We start from the raw sequence: 20,236 nt of genomic DNA, 5'->3' as shown, positions 1-20,236 counted from the left end.
GATAAGAGAGAATATTTTTTTTCTTGGCTGGGTCCCAAGGAGGGGCCCCAAAAATGAAGCTGAGCACAGGGCCCCATGAACTCTAAATCTGCCACTGGGACTGACCCCTCCCGCACAGCTCCCCACGCTGCAGTCAGGGGCTGACCCTGCGCTCCGCATGCCGCTGCCAGGACAGGGGGCTGACCCCTCCCTTGCCCCAGCTCCCCGCACCACTGCCAGGAGCTAGGGCTGACACCCTCCCCACACCGCTGCCAGGGGCTGGGACTGGCCCCTAACCCCCCCAAGCTCCATTCTGGCTGGGGCTGGGGTTGACCCCCTATGCCCTGCTGCCTGACACCTCGCGTCGCCACCCCTTTCCCCCCGCCCCCCCGGGTCCTCCATGCCCTGCTGGGGGGGGCCGCACCAGACTTTTTTGGTAAACTGGGCATTTGTTCATTTGCTCTTGCCAGCTGATCGGGATAACTGCCCGTTTTTGTCAAAAAAGTCAGGATGGCTGGGTCAGAGCTTAAAAAGGGAACTGCCCCGGCCAAACGGGGACATATGGTCACCCTATCTCCAGGCAAGTGGGTCTTGAGGGAGTCCGGCCAGGGTGGGGGCAGACCCTAGCCTGGCTAATCGCGCCACTCCCGAGAGGCCAGAGTGATTCCCTGCCCTGTCACTGGACTGGCCCTGGCCGCGCTGCCAGCTCAGCCTGGCAGATGCTGTCACCTTCCAGCAAGGCTGGTGAGTGTGGCCAGGGTACTGGGTGTGAGGGAGTGGGTCTCTGGAGGTGTGTGTGGGGCTGCTGGCCAGTGGGGGGTGTCTTTGGGGACGGTGGGGGAGGTCTGTGTGTTGGGACGCTGGGCAGTGGGGGCTCTGAGTGGGGTGCTGTGTAGTTGTGGTGGTGGGCTGTGGGGAAGTGCATTGGGCAGTAGTGGTGTGGCTGTGTGTGGGGGTGCTGGGCGGGGTGGTGGTGTGCAGGCCTCTGTGCATTTGTGGTGGAGGGTCTGTGTGGGGGGTTGCTGGACATAGAAGTTCTTGGGGACGCTGGGCATAGGGAGTCAGGGGCTGTGTGGCATGGCATGGGCCCACCCCCGAGGGGAAGGGGCATGCTGGCAGCACAGGACTGGGTGGGCCAGCGTGCGTCTGGCAATTGCCGGTTTGTATACAGTGCCCTTGCACTGAGCTGGGTGGAGCGGGGCCGGCCCCACCATGCTATGCCCCATTGCCCCTGGCTGGCCCCTTGCTCTGGGGGCCGACCTCCCAACGCCATGCTCCTTTGCCCCCATGGGGGCCCACTAGGGTGACCAGATGCCCTGATTTTTATAGGGAGAGTCCTGATTTTTGGGGTCTTTTTCTTACTCCTATTACTCCCCAACCCCTGTCCTGATTTTTCACATTTACTGTCTGGTCACCCTAGGGCCCAAAAATATGTTTGGCGCCGGGCCCACAAAAGGTTAATCCGGCCCTGGTGGCCCTAGCACTGTTACAGTCTGCTGTGCTGTGCTCTGCTCTGCTTCTTCCAGACGCTGTAAACTGATCACAGAGTGGCAGGAGTCACGGAGATCAGCTGGATACACAAGCAGATAGTTTATTTCTAAAGGGACCACAGGCAAATACTAGGAGTCATACATTCTTTATACAAGTAATTGATATGCAATGATGTCATTACCAAAGAAATCTGCACATTTCAGTAACCTAGCCTGGCGGAGACAAAGAGATGGAAGATTGTTCTAAGGTCCACATTAGAAGAAAAAATCATACAGCCATATATGACAAAAGGAATTGCAGGCCACCATTGCTACCTGAGAAGCCAAGAGCAGCAGCGATGGATCCAGTAAGATCAAACAGCTATGAGCTATTTTGCCAGAAAGCAGACATACACCCTCCATAGGTGGTGTCTCCACCTAATCCTCTAAATGCCTCTGTGAACAAACATCACTTCTCTCTTATTTGGATTGAATTCCAACCAGTTCTTCTTTATCCAGATTGCTACCTCCTGGCACGTAGTGGGAAAGTAATGAGGCAGCAGCTGTGTTCAGTGAAAAGGAGCCGAAGAACTGAGAATCACTAACATATCAATGACTCTACCACCCAGAATGGCTTTGTCTCCTCCAGTGGCTTTAAAAAAGCACTGACAGGACTGATTTGAGTCCTTTGGAATGGCGAGCAATTGCTCAACGGTACCCATGGGATCTGAGAGGAAGGACTGAAATGTTTAACGGCCAATCTTTCAAGCAGCGAGTCAACCCACCCCATGGACCATGCACCTCCTGCATCTGAGATCACTGGAAAAACACAGCCACATTCTCTTTGTGATTCTGCATATTGAACCAAATACCCAGCTGCATCATAGCAGAAGCAATACTTTAAGCATCTACAGCTATGGGGACATTTGGAATTTCACATAGACCCATTTTACAGTATGACTTAATGTCTATGGCACAGTCATTAAACAAATTCTGTTTAAATTTGCCACGACTCAACATACATTGTCAAAGTGAAGAGAGAAATTAGGTGATACAGGATATTGCATGCCTTTTCATGTACTCTACAGAACACTTTTTCACTAGGTGAGTAATGAGAGTAAAACACTGCAGCTATAGCAGGAAATGTGCTAGCACTTCTTGAGGTTCTTCCATCAGGAATGAAAGAAGATTCCAAGTTAATTGGGTGGATCTGGCTGGTTCTGCTTTACATCCTGGGATAAATGGAACTGGAGAACTTCTGCAGTACCCATATGCACTAAAAATTAAAAATAATTTGGAATGGGTCAATGTGGGTCAACACCAGTTATAATTTCACAGAGTAGTTAATGCCTCACCCATGTGGGTAACATTTTCAGTGCCCAAAGGCCAGATTTTTAAGGTATTTAGGCACCTACAAAAGTAGATAGGTGTCTAGGGGCTTTTGAAAATTCTACTAGGTGCCTATCTCCCATTGAAATCAATGGGAGTTAGGTACTTAGCCACTTTTAAAATTGCAACTGGGTGCTTATTTGCATCTTAAAGCATCTAAATATCTTTAAAAATCTGGATCTAAGAGATGTAATCTTATAAATGCCTAAATCACTTTTGAAAATGGGAGGTAGGCTCGGAAGTCTCAAGAGTTTTTTAAAATGTTTCCCACTGTTTTTGCTGGTTATAACAATACACTTTATTTAGCTAGAAAAGACAGACAAAAATTGCTCATAGCAGAGTTCATTTTGATAAACCCCAAGATTTGGAACAACTGAACTTTGGAGGAAGTGCCAGGTTTGCTTTTTTGGATTTGAATACAGTATTTTGTTTTTTGAAATCTGGAGCTCAGGAGAATGGCAAGTTGCAACATATTTTACTCTTTAAAAATCTAGTTTACTTACTTCTACTGGCACAGATGTATCATTGGGTAAAATCTTCTTTTAGTTACTTAACAGAATTTTCACCGCAAAACTAAGGATGAAATTCTATCCTGATCCCATGCCCAAATCCCTGCCAGATTGAAAACTTTCACAGGGAATGCATTACTGTTCTCTCAGAGGTAACCACAAAAAGGCTACCTGAATTCCTACTCTGTGTTACCAAAAGATAGTCTTCAAGGAATTTGTCATTTATTTGTCTATCTGTAGTATAGTCTTGTTCTCATAGTAAAGTGTGAATGTTCAGAAAGTCTGATCAAGTGGTTAGAGCATTGGACTGGGAGCCAGGATCTCTTGGTTTCTATTTTTAGCTCTGCCATTTGCTCACTGTGTGATTCTTGGCAAATCACCTCACTTCTCTAAAGCATCATCCATATAATGTGTAAAATACTTCCCTACCTCAAAGGTCTGTTGCTGCTTAATTAAAGTTTATAAAATGTCTTAAGACCCTTGGATTTGAAGGGATTATGTAATAAATACAAAGTATTTATTTAATATAATAGTTTTACCTGGCTTGTCTTCGTCTGGAATGGGTTCTTGCTTCTGGCTCTGAGACAATCTGTTATAAAGAAATGCAGAGAAAACTAAATATTTTTCTCAATCTAAAATTCTAAATTTTGAATAAACCTGGTAGTCATGAAAATGAAGGGTTGCATTAGTCTGTCACTTTGCCATTCTCTTCCTGTGTTCAGGTGTATTTTTATTTTCTAGTTACTCTGCTCATGCTATTGACTGGAAGTCCACATAGAAGGACTGAAATCCAAGCCCCTGCACAATTTTACTAGTTCACCTTAATCTCTGACCCATGTGCTACTGAAATAATGGGCCCCCATTGAGCAGTGACTGCAGCCCATGCCATTGACTTAAATGGGCTTTGGATCAGGACCTCAGTTAAACCAGTTGAAATGGGGGTGGGGAGGGGGAGTTAGAAGGTGGACAAAATCAGTTTTATTGCTTGCTTGATTAATCTCTTTCTGTGTAACAGTCTCTTTCTCGCCTCTTGCTGCTGTACATGCAGGCTAATGTACCCAGCATGTCTCCAGCTCTCAGTAAGTGAAATATTGCAGTTCTCTGTCACAATGTGAACATCCAATTGAATAGTTTTTATGACAGAACCTGATTGGATGATTGCTTCCCAAGTGTTGCCCTCTGGAGGACAGGCCCACTGCAGTCTGGGACTGAAGCCTCTGCTCCATGCTTGTGCTCAAGGACTGGGGCTCCAGTTGTAGGTTGGCTGTTGCAGTCTGCAACATCCTCATAACAAGATCCTTTTCTGTAATGAGAGGAAGACAAGTAGGCAGCAGAAGAAACAATATCTCACCTGTTACAAAACAGAGAGAGAGAGTGAGAGAGAAAGAGAGAGAAAAAAGTTCCAATCTGGAAATATTTGAATGTCATAAAATGATTTCCCTATTCCCTGTAGTCTGTCACTTTCTTCACCCCCTATATGCAGCATGCGTTCAAGCAGAGCAGAGAGAAGTTGATCAATCAGAAGTACAGCAGGACTCCAGTGATACCCTGGTCTTGGAAGAGTGGCATGTGTAATGGTCTCTTGCTGTAATACAGGTCCATGGAGTCACAAGCTACTGTGCTACTTAAGATAGCTCAGTGGTTTGAGCATTGGCCTGCTAAACCCACGGTTGTGAGTTCAATCCTTGAGGGGGCCATTTAGGGATCTGGGGCAAAAATTGGGGATTGGTTCTGCTTTGAGCAGGGGGTTGGACTAGATGACCTCCTGAGGTACCTTCCAACCCTGATATTCTATGATTCTGTTTCAAACAGTCTGTTATACGATCTATTAAATGTTATTTAAACAGAAGAGCTACTCTGGCTCCCACTTAAGGTGACTAGATGTCCTGATTTTATAGGGACAGTCCCAGTATTCAGGGCTTTTTCTTATATAGGCGCCTATTACCTCCCACATTCGTCCCGATTTTTCACACTTGGTCACCCTACTCCCACTATTCCCTTTTTGTGGAAATAGGGATTTCCCTTAATCAACTGGTACACACCCAGAGCAAATACTATTAAAATGAATACAATTAATATAATTTGGCCAACAATATTTATCTTCCTACAGCTGCATTTTTATATTGGAACTCAATAGTGAAGCCTGAATTCTGCAGCAGCAGCATTACCTTCAGCTGCAGCCTGTAACTCAGAAGCAAAATATTCAAACATAAAAGCCTAAAGTTAGGCCTCTAAAGTCATATTTAAGCAGATTAATAAGTGATCTGACTTTCATAGGTACTGAGCACCTGAAGCCCCCATTGAGATCAGCACCTGTAGAAATCAGGTAATTGATTTAGGAGCCTTATTTTGAAAATTTTGGCCTATAACTTTTACATAGAAACTGCCCTTTACTCTAATGCTGGGCCATATTCAATAACGGTCAGTGAAACCCAAAAGACAATCACTGGCAGGAAAGATAGAATGAAGAAAAAACTGAGACTAAAAGAGACAATTTTTAGAAAGCCATGCATGCCATCCATCTGTCCAGATTCTATTCCAATCCCATCACCACAGCATCTGAGTCCCTGAACACCAAGCAAAATTCATATCCTTAGTTCTTCACCAGTTACTGCAGACCTGGTCATTAGAAAACCCTAACAGATTTCATACAAAGAAATCTTTCCTCCAGAAGCAAATTTTCCCCTCACAGAAAAATGTATACTCCACAAGCTCAGGTTGACCTGAAAGGCTGTAAAGTGTGTATTGGGAATAAACTTGTGGTTGCTGAAGTAGAGATAATTAGGGTGCCAAACTCTGAGAATAGAAGTGGCTGTCTATTCCTTTGGCTCAGGCACCAAGTTGAGGTTTCAGGTTCTCCTCACCCCTCTGACCAGCTGTGAGCAGCCATTGCTGAATAGCCGACAAAGAGTCTGTCTGCAGGATCTGACACAGCAGCTCCAAAATCTGTTGGCAGAAGAGCAAAGTAGAAAGTGACAGCATGATCAGGTCAGAGTGACACTGATTGTACCTGGAACACAGACAAACAGGGAGGTCATTAGGATATGCATACACAGGCACCTTGCTTATCTAGACACCGTACAGGTGTGGTTTTTCAGTTTTATGAGTTACTGTTCCTTGCTCAGGGTCTAACCTACACATTTGAAAATATAATAAAAGAAGTAGAGGATGATCTATCAAAGCCTACTGTGTGCAAGGGTAGATATCTTCCCGCACCAACAAAGAGTAGGGTAAGGCCCTGATCACTGAGTCGGTGTTTAAATTGGACTAAATTTGTTTGGACATTGGGTCTTCTGGTGCACTGCATGCTCACTCCTTTCTGACCGTTGTCCTTGTATACAGGCACGCAAACTCACCTCAGAAGAATACATTATCAGTTAGGAGTGAACTCATGTCTCCATGTTCTGTGTTGTTTTTTACCATCTCTTGTTTCCCTCTATCTATTGTGCCTAGAGCAAGCAAAACAGGGACAGGCCTAGTCACACTTGCTATACATGCTAAACTGGAACTTCTCATTCTCCTCCCAGCCTGCAGAAGAGATGAACTTCAAAATGTTTCTTGGGCACTGCTGCAGATTCTCATGAATATCTCTCCTTAGTACCCCTTTCAGCTGCCTTTCTGCAATTAACCTGGCACTGTCTACTGGCACTTGACCATTTAAAAACAAAACAATATCAAATCCAAGCTGTGGGAAACAAACCGACTTCTAGTAAATAAACTTGTCTCCTTGAGGGAGGGAAGAAATGACTCCTACAAGGGCAGTATTCATTCTCTTTCCATTGTTTACACACGTCAGTCCTCTATTCCCTGCCCACTACAACCTATCATCAGTCAACATTTTTATTAATGATCTCGAAGTAAATATCAAATTATTGCTGATAATTTGCAGATGACAAAGATTGGTGGAGTGGTTAATAATGATGACAACAAGGCAGTCATGCAGAGCAATCTGGATCACTAGGTAAGATGAACCCATTCAACTAAAATGTGTTTGCATACAGCCAAAGGCAAAGTCATACATCTAAGAACAAAAGAATGGCTAATACAGTCTTTGGATGTATAAACAGGGGACTAGTGAGTAGGATTAGGGAAGTGATTTTTACCTCTGCATATGACATTGGTGAGACTGATATTAGAATACTGCATCCAGTTCTGGTGTCCACATTTTTAAAAAGATGTGGAAAAATTCAAGGGGGTGCAGAAAAGAGCCACAAAATTATTTGAAAGTTAGAGAAAATGTCTTTAAGAGCTCAATCTGTTTAGTTTATCTAAAAGACTATTGAGAGATGACTTGATTACAATGTACAAGTACCTTCATGGGGAGAAAATATCAGGTACCAAGTGGCATTTTAATATAACAGAAAAAGGCAGAACAAGAACCAAGGGCTAGAAGTTGAAGCCAGACCAATTCAAGTTAGAAATAAGGCTCACAGTTTTAACAGTGATGGTGATTATCCATTGTAACAAACTATTTAAGGGAAGTGATGGATTTTCTGTAAAACACCATGCGCACCTATAGAATGTCCTTGTGACGAGGTGTACCTACTCGCACCAGCCCTGAAAGGATTAACTGCGCTTTGCAGGCTGAGGAAGCCCTGCCCCTATGACTCTGCTGCGCATACTCAGCCTGGAGGCAGAGTATAAAAGGAAGCAGCCCAACTCAGTTTGCACAGGCTTCTGAAGGGGGAGAATGTAGGCTCTCTGTAGGGAGCTGCTACAGGTCCCAGTTACAGAACCACAGCACACAGAGCTCCAGAAAGGCTTCAGGCTGCTTGATGAGCCTGGAGAAGGGACTGCACTGGCAGGAGCTAGGCCACTTGAGGACCCCAGAGACCCGTGGGGACAGTGGATCCTCGCCGAGGGAGAAAAGGGTAGGAAGCAGCCCAGGGAACTTAGACTTTTCTGCAGTGAGTGAACTGTGGAACCAGTCAGAGTGTTTTGGGAGGATCCCCATTGGCTTGGTGGTGAGCACCCCCTCCATCACCACCAGGGCCCCGGGCTGGGACATGGAGGAGCAAAGAGGGCCCGAGTTGCCCTGCCCTGGATGCCACACACCCCTAAGTGGCGCCCCATTCCCCCAACAGGCCAATCGGCCACACAATCCCACCGATGTGGGTTACTTTATTGACTCTGGACATTAGGCCACGCTGCCCTGAGCGGAAGAGCTGCTTTATTGACTCCGGCCACTAGGCCATAGTACTATGTTTTATAGTCAGAGTCACGAACACAGGACCTAACAGGGTGCTGTACATTTTTTTTCCCATACCTGACTCAGCACACGGGATGGAGTGTACCTACCCTGCGACAGTCCTAAAGGAAAAACAGTCACACAGAGGATGTGAGCAGCAGGAAGTACCAGGTGTAGCTACTCTTTCTCATTATGTTCTACTTACTACCAGCTCTTGGCCTTGGAAAGACAGGGCAGCATCTTTGCCTTTGTTTTTTGCATTATTCCGGCACAACTGGTGGGGCGTACGGCGGGTTGTTGCCCGAGAAGAAGGTGGGATGAGGCGCCCAGTTTCCGCTGAGTACTGTGTTGCTCTGTGGGGCTCTTCTGCCTGTTAAAATGCAAATGCACACATGCTTTCTGATTAGAGGGCTGAGCGTGGGACAGGGGTTGCACAGGAGATAAAATGATTAGAACAAGACTGAGTGTAAAAAGGCTGTGACGAAAGGGGAGATCTTCATCAACACATGAACAAAGAGGTGCTTGGCTGTTGCAAAAAATATGAATGCACCTGCTGCTGTTAAAGTGAAACTACTGTGCGGTATTAAAAGCTCACCTGGGAGGTGTGTTTCTCTCCAGCTGTGAACTGTGCACTGATTTTGCAAACAGTGTTTTATTTAAAATTGAAACTTGTGCACCACGTACTGCTGTCTGTCAGAAGAGACAGACAACTGAATGGTCAAAGCCCAAACACTGCATCTAAACCCATAGGTATCCTTATGCAGCTATATTCATTTATAAATTAACACTGAGATTATCAGGTCCCAGTATTAAAGAATGCTAATCCAGGGTGCTGAATTTGTTGCTCTTGAAAGTGAGTGATAGCACTCACTGGAGCTGATACAGTGCATGTAGGGGTTGTGTAAACTTCCTGTACGCAGTGCTACATATGCACCTCAATCCTGACCTGTAATATGTATTGGTATTCTACCTCTGGCTCCCCACAGCACTGCCAGTGTCCTTCGATCCTGACCTAAAACACCTCTGCTGTGTCCGGCCATGATCTTTCGCACAGTTTTGCTCCTTAATTTTGACCTGCAACATCCTGTAAGTCCTGATTCTCCCTCCACTGGAGATTAACAATTGTGCGATTGTTTTGTGATGTTCCTCTACAAGAGTTTGAAACCAATTTCATCTGCACCCTAAAGTAGATTTGAGCCTATGTGTCAAGAGGTGAAAAACTAATGTTGACCCACTTCTCCTTTTGGCATGGTCCCCTCTGTGTAGTTGTTAAAGACTCAAACTACAAATTTTGGCTCCAGATATTAAACACCCCAGAGAATGGGATAGTAGAGATCCAGAAGTTATGATCCAGTACATTATAAAAGCAAAGAAATCATCTGCAAAATTTGGATCAGAGCTCAGATTTTGGTCAACCTCCAAAATTTGGCGATCTCCAGATCTGGGTATGGGTCACATTCCATTGCACATTTTGCCTTGTTTAGATTAGGAATAAGTAGGTAATTTAAAATGATCTTTACCAAATAGATTTCCACATGACCCTTCAAGTCTTGATGCTGTCACCAACAGACATGGGCCACATGACCTACAGTAGTGATATAGCAGCCTCATGAAAAACTCTCTTCAGGTTTTTCTGCTCCCTCCCTTCCATTTCTTTATTTTATACCAGGTGTTGGTTAGATGACACTCAAGAGTAAAGCAACCCTAAGTGTCATGCTTGCAGTATGAAAAACTCACCACTTCCTTTTGCTCCATTTCAGTGGAGGAGGAAGCACTAACTCTGGCAGCGAGTTCCCTCAGTTCTTCTCTCCATGCATCGGACAAGACACCTGTGAGATAGGAGACATGTGAGAAAGCTTGGTATAGTAGCATCACTTAGTTCCTACAGCACTTATAAACCCTGCATAAGTCTGAACATAGACCACACCTTGAATTCCTCCCCCTAGGCATCCATGACTTCCTATTTTCACTGTGGAAAGGTGTTTGCATGGGTCTCATCATGAGGCCAACAGTTCCCCTGCGGAGCTTGGGTGGAAATGAGATGCAAATAAATGGTAGCTACAACCACTGGATACATTACAAGGTATTATGGGATATACTGTATCTTAAGCAGTGATACTCTTTTGTATGAGAGTGAGTGGAAAGGAAGGTTCCCATCTTTCACACCATGAGTAGCCCTAGAGGTAACACAAACATCCAAGTGCAAACTTTGTGGTATAATATGGGAAGGAGATAGAGGCTCATACATGAGGGAGGGTGTTGCAGAGATGGATGAGAAGATGAAGAGGGGGGAATCTCTCAGATCTCTGCTCTTTTCCACTGTTAAAGCCTCCTATGTGGGCTGTGGGCCATGGGCTCTGCAGGGAGAGTCAGGGCTGCGGGGGTACAGAAGGCTAAAAACGAGAGCACTAAAATCATGGTGAGAGGCCTGTGCTCCACAGCCTATTGCTCAGGATGGGCAGTTCAGAATCAGACACACTGCTTCCTCCTTGGATTCTGTTGTACCAGGTGGTTGGTGCAACACCAAATCATTGTGCATGTCTGAGGTCTGATGCCCTCCAAGTGAAGGGAGAACCCCTGGCTTCATATTGCCAAAAAATAAAGCTGCTGGAGAGTCTCAGGAGACTGAGGAGTGCAGAACAAAGGGGCACTGTGAGCACAGTGATATCTCTGAAAGATGGGAAAGGACAAGCAGACACCTCTAACCCAGTGGCTCTCAACCTTTCCAGATTACTGTATCCCTTTCAGGAGTCTGATTTGTCTTGTATACCCCAAATTTCACCTCCCTTAAAAACTACTTACTTAGAAAATCAGACATAAACATACAAAAGTGTCACACTATTACAGAAAAATTGCTTACTTTCTCATTTTTACCATATAATTATACAATAAATCAATTGGACTATAAATATTATACTTACATTTCAGTGTGTAGAATATAGAGCAGTATAAACAAGTCATTGTCTGTATGAAATTTTAGTTTGTACTGACTTTGCTAGTACTTTTTATGTCACCTGTTGTAAAAGTAGGCAAATATCTAGATGAGGAAAACCTCTGAGTACCCCCAGTGGTATGCATACCCCTGGTTGAGAACCACTGCCCTAACCTAAGAGACTTTAAGATTAGGAAATAATTACACTCATACCATTAATTTGAGATACTGTTAATTAGGTTGTTTGCAAGGAACCAAATTAAACCTGATGATGATATTTAATGGCATGGTCCATCACTTAATTGCCATGGTAATTCCATGTTTGGGATACGTGCAAGTGATTAAGTGGTTCTCAAACAGGGCTATCTGGCCCTTGTAAAAATGAGAAGCTGATGGTGCTTTTGTATGCCACAGGAAGATGTCTGCCAGGGCAAAGCTGCTTTTCCACCAGTGCTGTGTGGCAATACATGATGTCTCTGAAACCTGGCATTATGTTTCTCTGGTTCAAAACCACTTCAGCTCAAAGGGGCAGGAAAAATAATCAGGCTCAATCTTTTGTCAGTGTAAGACCTGAGCTACCTCCAGTCCTGTAGCAAGCCAAAACAAGGGAAGTCATTTGAGAACCATTTCAGGTACAGCATGATTAATTTTGTTAATTAAGGAATTCCACTTAATTGGACAAAAGGTCACCCAACAGGGCATCCTGATCAAGCAGTCTACCGCACTCGCGTGTGTGAGCAGCACACTAACCTACAGTTAACCTGGGGACAAGATTACTATGTGGATCTCCAATCGGCATCTGGGCCCCTGACACCCCCAGTACGGTAGAAGAAAGCTGGCCTTTTATCATTGGGTGAGGTGACAAAGGAGTCAGCACAGACCACGCATCATTAACCATACAGATGGGGGCGCCATTTAAGCCTACAAAAGAAAATGAAAAGAGGTAAATATCAGTTAGTAACTCAATGGAAGAAGAAAAGGAGTACTAGTGGCATCTTAGAGACTAACCAATTTATTTGAGCATAAGCTTTCGTGAGCTACAGCCAAAGAAGTGAGCTGTAGCTCACGAAAGCTTATGCTCAAATAAATTGGTTAGTCTCTAAGGTGCCACTAGTACTCCTTTTCTTTTTGCGAATATAGACTAACACGGCTGCTACTCTGAAACCTGTCAATGGAAGAAGCACACAAGAAAATAGTCTTTCACCTTGCATAACACACAGCATTACAGTTACTTTCTGCCTGAATAATAAATCTGTAGGTGCATGAATTCTGCGGTGGCATACATAGATCAATTTTCCTCCCCTGCCCCAATAATACTGAATGGATTCCTGAAGCACCTCTGTTCATAGATCTATATTTAGTTAGGGAATACACAGTTTGGATGAATTACTACTGCCTCTATCATCTTTAAACAGGAAGCCAGGCATGGGATAAATTCCTACATTGGAAATACACAGCTGGGATTATTTTATCCAGATGATGCAGTAGTTGATTGTCTGAACTAGGTCCTGGGATGGAGCAAAGACATGCAGGGGAATCAACCTAAGGAGTCTCACTCAGATCATCACTGCTGCTCAGAAGAATCACCAGGGCAACACTTACTCTAGAAACATTATGTAGTCAGAGTTCTGCTACTTTCCTCATATCCCACTGTACTCTGCAATCCGGCCTGTGCTGAAGCATTACATTAATTTTTCGGTTTCCTCCCATCCCATCTGACCTCTGCTCCTCAGCAAAGAAAGGCCACATCATTAATGCCTTCAATTCCTGTTTCCTGCCCCCCCCATCCTAAGGCCATACCTTGGATGTGGGTCACTCGGTGAGGATGGGGGTTGTGCCGTGAGAAGAAGGAATGGTGGCTTAGGTTGCCAAAGCGAGAGTTGTTCTTTGACTGGGGTCTCATGGCCTCCATACTAAACCGTAGGGGTGTGTTCAGGGCCACGTGTTTGAGTTTTCCTGCTAATGCTGTGATGTCTTGTCCTTTGAATGGACCAGCAACTGGGCTCCTTAGCATCTCCATCTTCTCCTTAGTAGATATACACTTGGTTCTTGGAGAAAAAGAGAAGAAAACCACGTATCAGCATGCAATCACATTTTATGAAAATGCCTGTATCTTAGGTACTAGTCAGGCTCATGAAAGGCAGAGTGAGAATCCATTCCAAGTAGGCATCAAACTCCAGTGCAGGTTATCTTCCTCTCAGGGATTTCACCCCAAGTCCGTTCTGACCAGGCAGAGAGATCCACTATCACTTATTCTTTTCCTCCACATCCCAAGGGATTGCGGCAAACTGAGGGAATCCTCTCCCTTATTGACACCGGAGCAGACTTTGTTAGAATGTTTCATTTACAGAAGGGGAAATCTTGGATCTGAATTTCATACCCACCTGAAATGCACTTAATGCTCTAGACAAATTTACTGAGGAAAAACAGCTTGAATGAAATACCTGAGTGAAGAGAAGCTGATAGGATAGTTAGCTCCCTGTGTTGAACAGGTCTGTTCTGTATTTATGGGAACACTTTGTTGTTACCTGTAGGCCAGCAAGAGCGCACATGAATGTGGAAGCTGAGAAGCAAGCCCACACAGACTCCCATGGTTCTGTTGACATGCAGAAAAAGGAGCCTTCTGAGGGAAACCCCCATGAAAACAACTGAGAACTGCCCCAGCTGGCAGCTTTGACGGGTGACTCAGAGTCATGGCTTCCTGATCTGTCATCTGCTGAGACAGGCAAGTTTAGGAGCTCAACTTTACCACAGCACTGAGATCACATTCTCAAGCCTGACAAAAACTCCTCCACTCAGAGGATCGTTAGCTGGCGTTTCACCAGATGACTCCCAGCATTATTAGCATCAATGCTAATATGAGGAGCAGGAGCCATTGTAGCATCATGCTCATGCTTCACTGCGTTTCTTAGCTAGAAAAAAAATCATCATATTTTGCTTGAGTGTCTGGTTCAGTGTTCTGTTTCCTAGATCAGAACCAGAGGAGACCTAGGAATATGTGCGTTCTGATTTTTCCTCATGATCATCTTAACTCAGTGCTGATCCTTCTGAAGTGCTACAAAAAAAGACCGTTTTAGGACTCCCCACATACTTCCCCATGGCAGCCCACTGCGTGTCAGAGTGCTCTATGCTTTGGCAGGAACAAAGTTTTCAAAATGCTCTCTGTTGCAGCAGGAGAATGATGTGCAGGGAAGGTTTCTTTGGAAGTGATTTGCAGGCCCAGGCAGTATTTCAAACAGGGGCTGTTAACTGCTGAGTAGAGCTGAGTGAGTGCTGAATTTTGCCTGAATATTCATTGAGAGCCCTTCTGTGTTTGCGTTACATGAATACAAGTTGATTGACAGGCATGTTTGTAGAAATGGCATGTTTTCAGGCAACTCTTGTAGAAAGTGAATTTGCATTCATTAGTATGAGTATTAGCACCAGAAACCTGATTCTAAGAATTGTGCTCATCCAATCAGGGAACGGAAATATACTCTATGTACTATGGGCAAGACTTGGGGTATTGGGAAAAAGGTGGTTTAGAAACACCTTTGCAGCCCACTGAGGCTGGGGGCAGCCAGGGGACAGTTCATCCCCTACTGTAAGTATAAGAACAGCCTCAGGTTGTTGTAACCTACCCCAGCTATAATAGCCCCTTAGATGGCCGTTCTGCTGTCTGAGAATTACCCCAACATATCTCTTCTTCCTGATGTGCCCCCTATCTTTGGAGCAGGGCATGAAGCGGTGGCCTACAACAGGCTACTTGGCTCTATACCAGCCTGGAATTCACCTACAAAAGGGGAATCTCCAGTAATCCTGTTATGCCTCCTTTGACCCAAGGGCAGTGTTAAAGGGCCAGCTGAAATACAGAGAATCTAGCTCTGGACAGCTCACTCTCAATGCACTGAACATCCCCAACAAACTGCTCATAAACAAGCCACAGACCAAGGATTATCAGCAGAAATTACTCAGTGAATAATTTCATACCGCAAAAATAGGTCAGAAAAATGTTCTCTTTTTGCAAACAAAGTGGGAACAGAAAACAAGGTGAAATTCATTGTGAATTATTTGTTATGAACGATTCACCCAGGTTTAGTCCTGGGAAAGGATGCTGCCTCTGTAGTTATTCACCCATGGTTTCAAAATGAAAACCAAAACCAGACTTTTTAATGGTGTGTCACTCAGTGTTGTTACCGCACAATGTAACTTGAGCTCTGCTTATGTCACTGCACAGGACACCTGGTGTGTGCAGCTTTATAAGCTAGAAAGCTAGTACTCTAAACTCCAAGCAGAATGTTTTTTTTCTCTGCCTGATGGAGATGGGCCCAGCAGGCTTCCCTCTTTGTCAGCAATGAGACACCCATCACCACCCCATATGAACATTTTTAGTCAGCAGCCCCATCAGCTCAGTTACTGTTTGCATGGGTACAAGCTGCTGCTTTCCCACCAGCTCACTCATGGGCATTGCTGCTTAGGTGTTTCTTCCACATGTAGGGAATGGCACTTGGGTACTTACTCCAGCTGCTGAAGAACAAGTTCCAAGTTCTTTATCTCTGTTGCCATTTTAGTGATTCTATGACAATACAGAAAAGTTGGTGATTATTCTAGCATCCGTAGCTGCACAGTCCAGTTGGGAATTTAGACACATGGATTCTATGTACATGTACTATACACACCTATGGACACACTCTCCGTCTATTGTATGGGGAGACCGAATCTTTCTTCTCACAATTGCTATAATTTAAGGTACACTCAGTTCCTAAATTCACTTACACCATGGTCTGAGGGGTGTTGAGCTCTCACATCACTCAAACCATTGACCTCTCTTTGTGTCAGTTCCTCACCTGTAAAATGGGGCTAACAATACCTACCTCACAGGGGTGTTGTGAGGATCAGTGAATGTTTATAAAGCGTTCTATAAGGGGGAAGTATTATTATACCACATTGTGTTGGCAGGTGCTTCCTGAAGTAGCATTTACAAATAGAAACAAAGAGGTACTCCCTCAGAGCCTTAATGGGTTCCCTCAGGAACCAATGGGGAGTGAAAAACACCCACATGACACTGGTCACCTTGTGACTGCATAATGAATCCCTAAATCACACAACAGGCCCAGGGTGTGGGTTGGTGCTTAGCAGGGATTAGTGGGATTCATTGCTCAGTACCCCTGGGCATAGGTTTCAAACACTCCACACGTGTTAATAAAGGGCAGAACAAAACACAGGAAGAAGCTTTAGGTGCTATCATTTCCCTCTACCTTCTGCTTCATAATTCACCATTTCAAATGGAACTAAAGTGGAGCCCACTGGGGAGATCATTGACATATAGTTTATCTGTATTTGCTTAAACATTCCTTTAGTTTAGAAATTACAGCTTTTTAAAGGCCAGTGCCTGAATATCTGCTTGAAAGCTATTTTGTCCATGCCATACCTAGGCCAAACCACCCACCTTGCCACCCCCACGCTAATTCTAAAGAACGGCTGGTGCTGAAGAGGCAGCTGGGGCAGCGAGCAAAGGAAATTTAAAGAAGTATTTTGCAAACCTGTAGTGTGGATCTCAGTGACCTGGACTAGGAGGAGATTATGATACTCCCCTCATATTCAGCAGCACCCCAACAATGCAGTCACATGTAAACAGGGTGCCTTAAGAAGTCCAGCCAGCCCTCACCAGTCATCAGACAGATGACACCTTAACAAGTCACTGTGAGTTATTTAAAGTTCATTTAAATAAATCCTCTGAAAATAGTCATTCCCCCAGTAACTGGGGCTGGTTCTTCCCCTTGTGAAACAGACTTGTGGCAGTTTCACTATTGTGATGCATCTACCGTATGAATCAAAATTGTGGTATGTATACGTATAGTTGGTTTCCCAGCTGAGGTGTACAGGATTGGTATATGTTGTACTTTAATTAGATGACCTAATAAATCTTTTCACCCCCTCATTTCTATAACTCTTTGAAAACTCCCTCAAAATGTATTTTTAATCCTGCTGAAACCTTCCTAATAGTAGTATACCCAGAAGGCACAGGAAGGATGGTCTTGTGATTAAGCTGGTAGACTGCAATTTAGCAGAGCTAGATTCAAATCCTAGCTGTTCCACAGATCTCTTGTGTGACCTGGGGCAAGACACTTAATCTCTCTATGCTTCAATTCCTCCACTGTAAAATGAAGATAATGGTACTTATATTCTCCCATCATTTGTTTATCTTATCTATTTATATAGATTGTAAGCTATTCAGAGCAGAGACTGGTTCATTCTACATTTATGTACAGCGACTAGCACAATGGGGTTCTGATCTTGGTTGGGGTCTCCAGGTACAGTGGCAATGCAAATAAATAAATACATAAAATAATGCCAGCAGAGACTCTGCTAATCATGTATATAGTCAGATCCAAGAAACAAAACTAGCCTGACCTTGCAAAATGCTGAGTACCCTCAATCCCTTCTGAAGCCAATGGGAGTTGAGAGTACTGAGTACCTCATAGACTCAGGTATGAGATGAGAAAAACACAAACAATAATAACCAAGGTAATGTGGGGGAGTGGACACTCAAACATGAGGGCTATAAAAGCAGCAGCACTAAGTCTCAGACTTTGGGAATTAGGAAGCTACCTACCTGTCCATCCCAGCTATTTTATGTGCAAGTGTACCTTTCTTTTCACACAGATGTGGTCTGGGACGTAGCTTGTTCATACATTTTTGCATAAATCAGGGCTACTTGCTAGAAGCTCCTTCTCCCCAGCTTCCTACATTTCAGAGGGCTGCTGTTTCAAAGGGAAAGTTGGGACTCTGGTATTTGAACAAAGAAAGCAGTAAAAGCCAGAAATGTACCTGTTATTAAATATATATATATAAAGGACCTACTCACCGTTTACATGGCTACCATAGCTTGGGGAATGAGTCCCCTTTGCTCCCACGGTCTGGAGGGAGAAGTGCAAAGTTACCTCACTTGTGTTAAAAAGTCTGTTTACTTTGTGCCTGATTGTGTTCAGGTTGCTAGGTTACACTTTTGGTGACAGCAGCCAAGCCCCCCCCCCCCTTCTCCCAGTGTTCAATTTCCCCTCCTCCTCCACCCCCAAATGGGGCTGTCAAATAACCCCCCTTGCTCTCTACCTTACTAATCTCATTCTCAGTTGCACTCCATAGTTACATCTCAAGGCTTTCAATGTGAGAGGCAAGTAAGATCAGCTTGGGTGTGCCAAAGTGGTAGAAGCAACTTCCAGCACTACGTCTGAAGCTAAGCACTCCTAGACCTAAACAGACCCACAGCCAAACCACATATGCCTCCTCTAAGACAGATAATCTTGAGAAAGGACTAGGCTACTTGAATTCCTAATGAGATTTGTTTTTCATTCTGTTAATTTTCTCTTCTGGGAGCAGTGGCATAATCAGTACTTCAATTCTATGGGGGCAAAATGTGCTTCTTGAGGCCAAGAACTTTCCCTGCTAATTTAAAAACCCTAAGGTTGCAAAGTGTGAGGCATTTTCTCTGAAATTATTATTGCATATACACATTGCATATAAATAGGAAGGCAGATATTTAAACAGATGACGCACATTCTACCCTAGACAGCTGCCACTGTGGAGAAGCATATATTCCATTAAGAGAATGTGGCATGAGGTGTGTATTCAGTCATACGTGCCATCACCTAAGAGTCCCAATATGTGCACACCTGGCTGAGAGAGAAGTTCATGGTGCCTATTGGAAAAACAGTTAGAGACTGAAATCTGGAAATAAAAGGATGGTTCTGATGCCTCCAGTAGGCAGAGATTTGGAGGTGACCTAGTGGGAGGCCCTCCAGACTCTGAACAAGGTGTATAAGAGTAAATTATCTTGACTAACTTTTTAATGATTGAGAGAAAATAGGATCTGCAAGCAGAACATTTTCACTCAATGAGTGCTAAACAAATGGCAAAAACTGCCATCGGAGGCCACCACAGCAAAGAATAGGCATGAATTTAGAATTTGGAATCTGGACTTTTACTGCAAGAATGTGGGCTGAAAGTTACATAAAATGTAGCAGGCTTGTTAGGACAAAAGAATTTTTCCTGTTCCTAAAATTGTGTTATGTTCCAACAAGCTAAGCTCCTTCATGTCCTCACGCTATATCAATTGGACCAAAAACTGCACAAAGGATGGATACACTCCACTGAAGTTATACAAGCTAGGATCAGATTTACATCAGCTACCAACCTTTATGCTTCAGTGCATGAGCTGATCATCAGCTGCAATGAGGAAGAAATTCCCCACCAACTCAACACAAACACACCACACAGCTACACATTTAGGCATTTTCACCTTTTTCTGCAGCATTCAGTAGATGTTCCTGTCAAGGAGAGAACACAGAACTGGATGGAATGTTGATCTTTCTTGTGTTTCTGCTGCTGCATTATTAGCCCGTGGCATGAATATGTATTGACATTCATCTGTTTTGCATGCTACCACTGTGTTAAAGTCTGCCAATTTAAAACATAGGCTCAGTAATGCACTGTGAAGCTGTAGGAAGCGTTAGGCATTTATTACAGACTGGTATGATTACAGACAGAAGGGAAAAGAGGCCAGCAACAGGGAAACTGTGATCTAGTGAAGCTAGAGAGGGGACATCACTGGAACAGCCCAACACTGGCCCCACAGAAAACAAAGTGGCACCAGGCACCAAAATCAAAAGCAGAATGTCTGTAACATGTGTCATGAGACTCCATTTCTTCTACCACACAGGCAGAGACTGGGGCAAGCTTGTGATGAAGACATATTCTCTTAAAAGAGTACTATTTGTGAAATACAGAGGTC

General features: G+C 44.2%; 1 protein-coding gene across 6 annotated transcripts; it reads right to left on the bottom strand.

The window, feature by feature from the left end:
* Positions 1-1,545: 1,545 nt before the first annotated feature.
* On the bottom strand, positions 1,546-18,409 carry TBATA (thymus, brain and testes associated). Of its 6 annotated transcripts, none has more exons than XM_037905630.2 (10): positions 18,314-18,409; positions 15,965-16,021; positions 13,267-13,514; positions 12,217-12,387; positions 10,272-10,363; positions 8,740-8,904; positions 6,211-6,292; positions 4,493-4,697; positions 3,886-3,935; positions 1,546-2,724 (listed from the first exon to the last, which is right to left on the bottom strand). In XM_037905630.2, exons 2-10 carry the CDS (start codon positions 16,009-16,011, stop codon positions 2,645-2,647), a joined length of 1,140 nt encoding a protein of 379 aa, XP_037761558.1. In that variant the 5' UTR covers positions 16,012-16,021; positions 18,314-18,409; the 3' UTR covers positions 1,546-2,644. The 6 variants fall into 6 exon arrangements, with proteins under 6 accessions (XP_037761558.1, XP_043406522.1, XP_037761557.2 ...); XM_043550587.1 differs by lacking the exon at positions 18,314-18,409 and adding an exon at positions 18,062-18,084; XM_037905629.2 differs by lacking the exon at positions 18,314-18,409 and adding an exon at positions 18,062-18,084 and having other exon boundaries at positions 4,493-4,649.
* Between the last annotated feature and the right edge of the window lie 1,827 nt (positions 18,410-20,236).

This window comes from Chelonia mydas, chromosome 7, assembly GCF_015237465.2.
Source record: "Chelonia mydas isolate rCheMyd1 chromosome 7, rCheMyd1.pri.v2, whole genome shotgun sequence".
Lineage (NCBI taxonomy): Eukaryota > Metazoa > Chordata > Testudines > Cheloniidae > Chelonia > Chelonia mydas.
The sequence above is the reverse complement of the archived record's forward strand: the minus strand, read 5'-3'. Positions and strand labels throughout refer to the sequence as shown.